General features: G+C 46.9%; 1 protein-coding gene across 1 annotated transcript; it reads right to left on the reverse strand.

The window, feature by feature from the left end:
- Window positions 1-1,627: 1,627 nt before the first annotated feature.
- LOC147882786 (Ankyrin repeat family protein) lies at window positions 1,628-3,063 on the reverse strand. Its single transcript, XM_087400830.1, has 2 exons — window positions 2,454-3,063; window positions 1,628-2,232 (listed from the first exon to the last, which is right to left on the reverse strand). Exons 1-2 carry the CDS (start codon window positions 2,561-2,563, stop codon window positions 1,638-1,640), a joined length of 705 nt encoding a protein of 234 aa, XP_087256956.1. The 5' UTR covers window positions 2,564-3,063; the 3' UTR covers window positions 1,628-1,637.
- Window positions 3,064-5,980: the final 2,917 nt, after the last annotated feature.

Consider the following 5,980-nt stretch of genomic DNA (forward strand, 5'->3'; position numbering starts at 1 on the left):
CTGAAACCATATGTGGGACAGCATGTCCATGGTCTTCCTGAGTTGCCACCTATGGATGAGGAGGGCCACATCCTCTATGTTCCAAAGCACATCTTGGGTTTAAGAGACCATGTACTCCAAAACAAGGTCTACATAGAGTATCTTATCAAGTAGCGGGGACTCCCTGAGGATGAGAATTCATGGCAATCAGAAAGCAATGTCCAGGACCAACCCTCTCTCCTACCGGGCTGATTAGTAGCTGCTGTTTGCTGCACTTTTGACAGCCATGCTGTAAAATTTTGAGGGCAAATGGCAATAATGAAGGGGGGCAAAGGGCCAATTTAGAGGACCTTTAGAGGCCTCTTAGGTACGAAATGTGGAGGGACTATATAAGTCCCGATCCACCCCTCACTGTACACTTTTGATGTGACATCTAATCCTATCTGCCACCTCTTTCCTCCTACCTACTGCCTTCACTCTCTCTCCCAATCTCTCTTTATCTCCCTCTTCCCCTCTCTCTCTCTCTCTCTCTCTCTCTCTCTCTCTCTCTTCCCCTTTCCTTACTTCTCACTCCTCCTCCCTCTTCCTCTCTCTTCCCTCTGCCAATTCTATCCCCTTTCTCCAATCTGCCCAGCCCCCTTCGTTGCATGGATCGACATCAGTACTCTATCACCCTCTTCAATATCGATCCCCACCGGAGCCTCTGTATTGGTTCCTCATACATACAACATACAAAGGACCATCACAGCGATACCACATTGCAAATATCTTTCTCCCCATGGGGTTCAGATGCCTACTTAGTCCAATCAGCTCATTACAAACTCTCTCTACATGAGCAGTTCATGTGTCAATTTCATCCTTGTTGGGCCAAAACTGCAACAGCACATGCAAGCATGTCCTTAAAATTGTAAGAAAGAATAATCCAGATTCAACCTTGGAGAGGTGTCCAAAATCAGGCGATTATCTACCTGCCAAAGGTGCCAAGTTCAGCCTGCAAAATTTCCCCTGATTCGAGGAGAACATTATTTGCAAATTTGCAGCAGGTAGGAGTAGAGGAAGCAGAGAATGAGAAACCATCCTTTCAGGAGAGGATCGCAATTGGATAGCACAGACAACAGACAGCTAACATCAAAACCACTCGCAAAGAAAAGGCCTCGACTCATTTTTTGAAGGTGCCAAAGGCAGGGAAGAATAGTCAAATTTTTGAGATTAGACAATTCCCTGTGGATGCAATTCCCTGTGGATGCAAAGGGCACCAGCAGCTAGGCCCTGAAGCAGCCAATTCTGTTCCAGATCTAGGCGAGCAGATTTGAGGCAGGTCATGCCTATCCCAACCTGGGGCAGATTGCCCTTGAGATGCTTTTCTTTTTGGGGGGGTGTGGGGGGTAGCCTCAAAAGAGCTTCCTACCCCAACATTCTCTCGATCAGCAGCAAGCAGCCCCTTCAGCCCCATAGCTGTAGGAGAGCAGGAGCTGTCAGCCCTCTCCACTCCACCCTCATAGGAAGGCTCGTGCGAAGTTCATCATGCACAAGGAGCAGTCAGCCATAATCTACAATTGTATAGATTCAGCCTATTGATTTATTTACCAGAGGAGGGGGGCCAGTTGCACCCAGTATTAAGTCATCACTCTATCATGCACTCAAGCTGGTCAACACATTTAGCCGTTCTCTTCATTCTCTAAGCCAGACTCTTGCTCAGTTACAAGATGTGAAAGTTGCACTTTAGATTTTTTCCTGGGAGGTGAAATCTTGCTTTCTTCGTTCCCGTATTCAATTGAGGTGTCGTCAGATTCTTTGTCCAGTGTAGCATCTACATTCTGCTTTGACAGCGGTGCCGAATTCTTGCTTGGGGACTTTGCCTTCTTGTCTATTGCTTGTGACGCCTTGGCTTCCCTCCTATCTGCCTCTGCGGCCAATACCGCAGTTCGAAATTGTTGGTCTTTTGCTAAGTCAATCGGCTTCTTGCCTGCCTTATTCTGCGTATCGAGATTGGCACCTTTTTTTATTAGCAGCTTTGCCACATCTAAGTGGCTGCCTTGGATTGCATAATGAAGAGCTGTCATGCCCTTGCGTGTGCGAGCATTCACGGAAGCTCCTGCCCCCAAAAGAACCCCTACAATCTCGGTATGCCCCTTCTGACTGGCGAAATGGATCGCTGCCATGTCGTCTCCGGCCGCAGCTCCTACGTCTGCGTTTTTTTGACACAAAAAACGCGCAGTCTCTACCTGTCCGGCCCATGAGGCTAAATGAAGCCTGCAAGCGTGTTAAGGATCGGCAAACGATCTGTAAATCGTAAACCCTAAGCCAAAGCTGCACAAAACCTGGTCCTGACCAGATGGAAAAGGCAAAATAAAACTCAGACGCAACGAATAGTACTTACCTGGGAGCAGGCTCGCAGGATGAGCGCACAAAAACGAAACCGAGGGATTCAAAAGGCATGGTAAACTGAAATTCATACAAGAAGTGAAGGATACGGAGTGCGAGAATGGCGATCTCGAGCGTCGAGGGATGGAGGGTTTGCGGCGAGCAACGAAATCAAGGCAGGAACATCACCCGCCCGAGCTGCATCGTGGAGTGTCGCCATAGCCAAAAAGCTTCAATCGATTCGAATGTCTTGAAAATGTATCGATTCACTTAGCTTTTATAGCATAACTTTTTGAATTCAAAGGGGGGAAACACCAAGAACCTCTTTCCACTTAGAGTCAATGCACACTCTGTAAAAATGCGCTACTCGAGCGAAGTAACTCATCTGTTCACATGCCAGAATGGACACATCTTTTCAATGCAGTTATTGAAGCTCTCTTCTAGTTCAGGCATAGAGCTCTGTGGATGACTGCAAGCCTTTTTCTATTGGCTTGCCCATCCATTTGAGAGCATTGAAGGTGCCTTCAACCCCTGTCACCTCCAGGTGCCACCTCCCTATTGGCTAGAGAGGAAATGTGCAGCTGGTGCTCAAAATTGTACCCTCCAAAATTGAGGTGCCATATTGAGCACTAGTGGCGCTCCACCTATGCCTCGAGTTCTGAGCCAACCTCAAAAATTCATCGCTGGTGCATGATTTTTGGCCTTGCGTGCACTTAGCCTTACAGATGAACGAGTTGCATCACCCGTGTCTACTATGGCCAGCACTCGAGCATTTTATGAAACTCTAAAATCCTGTGAAGCCATGTGACACTTTCGAGGCCATTAGATCATGTGACCTATTATTAGCTACTTACAATCGCCCATATAGTTAGCAGCAGCTGGCCAAGCATTCTAGTTCCACTTAGAGGTTGCATCACTTGCGTCTACGATGGGTTCGAGACTTGCTCCGCTTGGTCTCAAGGAGGGATCTTAAAATGTCAATAAACAAAATTTTAAGTTTAATTTACTCGACACATGTAATTCAATTTATTAGGGGAGCTCTATGTAGATCTATTGTATCTTTTTGAATTTGTTGTCTTTGCTCTATACTCAACAAACACAATTCAACTTATTAGGGGAGCTCTATGTGGATCTATTAGATCTTTTTGTATGTGGCTTTGGAGGCTTTACGAATATCTTTTGTATCATTGTGTTCTTTTGGACATCATTGTGATGAGGACTCTCTCTCTCTCTCTCTCTCTCTCTCTCTCTCTCTCTCTCTCTCTCTCTCTCTATCTATCTATCTATCTATCTATCTATCTATTTATATATATATATATATATATATTCAATTCTCTCTCATAGCATACATACACGTGAGAATGTGTGCACACATGTGATTCACAAATGTATATATATGTGCTTATACATACATATATACATATGAATATACCAAGTGTCCTCCCCCAAACACACACACACACACACACACACACACATATATAGAGAGAGAGAGAGAAAGAGAGAGAAGCTCCTTTTGGCACATGCATTGATGGATTCTTAAATTGCTAAATAATCAATTCACCTTGTATTTTTGGATTCGCTTTTGAAATTTTGGTTAAGTCTTAAGCCATGGCTCTGAGACCTTCCATCTCCTCCTTTCATTCAATTGACCTTCCATCTTCTCCTTCCTCCCAAAGCTGAACTTCCATCTCCTCCATTCCATTAACTCCTCCTTCTTCCCACAGTTGCCCCTTGTCTTTCCACCTCCTCCCCTCTCCAAGCCTCCATCAAAGAGCTACTTCTTTGTGAAACATGGCTCTTCTCCTCCAAGCTGCCACATGTCCTCATTTTTTTCCTTGTGTTCGTGGTTAATAAGTTAAAGATGCCACACGCAGGTGCCCCTCAGCGCACCCTCAGTGGATGGCTCTGCCTTTGCATTCATGCCAGTATTCACCAAAAATATTTTTCTCAACAAATCACAACACTTGGGGAAAGTTGGGGTTTCGAAAATTTAAAGTCTTTTCTTGAGACTTTACAACTTTTAAAGCTAAAATATAACTAAATTGCCTAAAATTTTGTAAATATTGCAAAATTGAGAAAATGTTTTTTACAGGTGAAAACGAGACTGTTGCAAGTTCATTGTATATAGTTTGCAGGTTTTTTGTAAACATTGATTCACACGCCAAATGGTGGTTCACTCTTCTTCCCTACCACTGTTGAGAGTTCACGCTCAACATCATGTGATCATGTGTGCATAGCACCATCACGTGATCATATGTGCATAGCACTAACCTTATAGAGTGCTATAAAGGAAAGGGTTAGATCCCCTAACCCTAACCCTAAATGGGTTTGTATATATTCTATTTTTTCCAACTAAATCTAGTGTACAGTTAGTCATTTGTGGTGTGCTGTCTAGCTGTGCCTTCTCTCCTCATCTCCACTCTTCTCCTCTCCCCTCTTCATATTTTGTCATCGTATCAGAGCTCCCTTGCCTTCCGCTGAGGCATTGCGATTCTTGAGAGTGGGAGAGAGATCGAGAGATCGAGAGAGATTGAGTGTTCTTTCACTTCCGTTGAGTGATAGAGAAATTTCCGTCCATTTGAGAGGAATTTTCGTCCATGAGTGATTGAGATATTTTCATTAATCTCCTTCCATTCCATTCCATTCATTGTTTCTTGAGAGATCTATTGTGAGAGAGAGTGCTCTTCTTCCCTTGTAATTCGAGTGATAGGGAAAGAGAGGCTACAAATCCCTACAGCTCAACCTTAGTTGAAAGAGGAGTTCAAGGACTCCTACAACATACACAGTCGGCCTTCTCCAACAGAGCTTCAAGTTCCCTAAAGCAACTACCTCTGGGTGGCCCATAAGGACATGCATCCTACTCTAGGACCTTATATGTGTTCGAACGTTGCTCCTGCGAATGCTCCCACCCCCCCTGCTCCTGTCTACCCCCTCCCCTCCTCCCTCTCTGTCGCTTTTCTGCTCGCAGCCGCCGCGCCCCTTTCCGTCCCCCTCTCCTCCTTCTCCGCCCGCCATCCGCCCCCCCTCTCCTTCCTTCTCCGCCCCTCCATCCTTCCCCGCCTCCCCCCCTCGCGTTGCACTACCACCCCCCCGCCCCCTTTTCTCCCCCTTCCCCACCTTTGCGCCATGCTGCCACCCCCCCCTTCCCCTCCCTCCTCTCCTCCTTGCTTCCCCGCCCTCCCTCGGGCCGTGCTGCCACCCCCTCACCTCTCCTCCCTCCCCTTCCCTATCTTGCGATGCGCTGCCACCCCCCTCCCTCCTCCTTTCCTCCCCTCCTTCGCCATTCTCTCCCCATTCTACTGCCTCTCCTCCCCCCGCTTCTTCGTACATCTCCATCCCTCCCTCTTTTCGCCCCCGCCTCTGCCCCACTCCTCCCTCCCTCGCCTTTGCCGCATCCTTTCCCCCGCCTTTTGGAGCTTTCGTAGTTTGTCGGTGTGGTATGGTGACTGTAAGTCCGGAACCGGTGGCCTAGATGGACCCCCCCCTCCTTCAGCCTACCACATAACACTGACAGAGCATTAGGTCTCCTTGGTGAAGCAGGCCGCCACTGACTTTTCCCAGACGTCCATTTATGGGAGAGTCATTGGCTACACCCCTTCACGAGCAGACATCAGGGACTGGTTGCCACCCTTTA

This window comes from Dipteris shenzhenensis, chromosome 29 (assembly GCF_047967505.1).
Source record: "Dipteris shenzhenensis isolate YYH24624 ecotype China chromosome 29, Dip_SZ_1.0, whole genome shotgun sequence".
Lineage (NCBI taxonomy): Eukaryota > Viridiplantae > Streptophyta > Polypodiopsida > Gleicheniales > Dipteridaceae > Dipteris > Dipteris shenzhenensis.

What these genes read in the sequence shown, in the direction of transcription:
- LOC147882786 (XM_087400830.1), bottom strand. Translation starts at nt 2,563, where the DNA reads ATGGCGACACTCCACGATGCAGCTCGGGCGGGTGATGTTCCTGCCTTG. An exon ending in GATCGCCATTCTCGCACTCC is followed by an intron (nt 2,233 to 2,453) that starts GTATCCTTCACT and finishes ACACGCTTGCAG; the next exon opens with GCTTCATTTAGCCTCATGGG.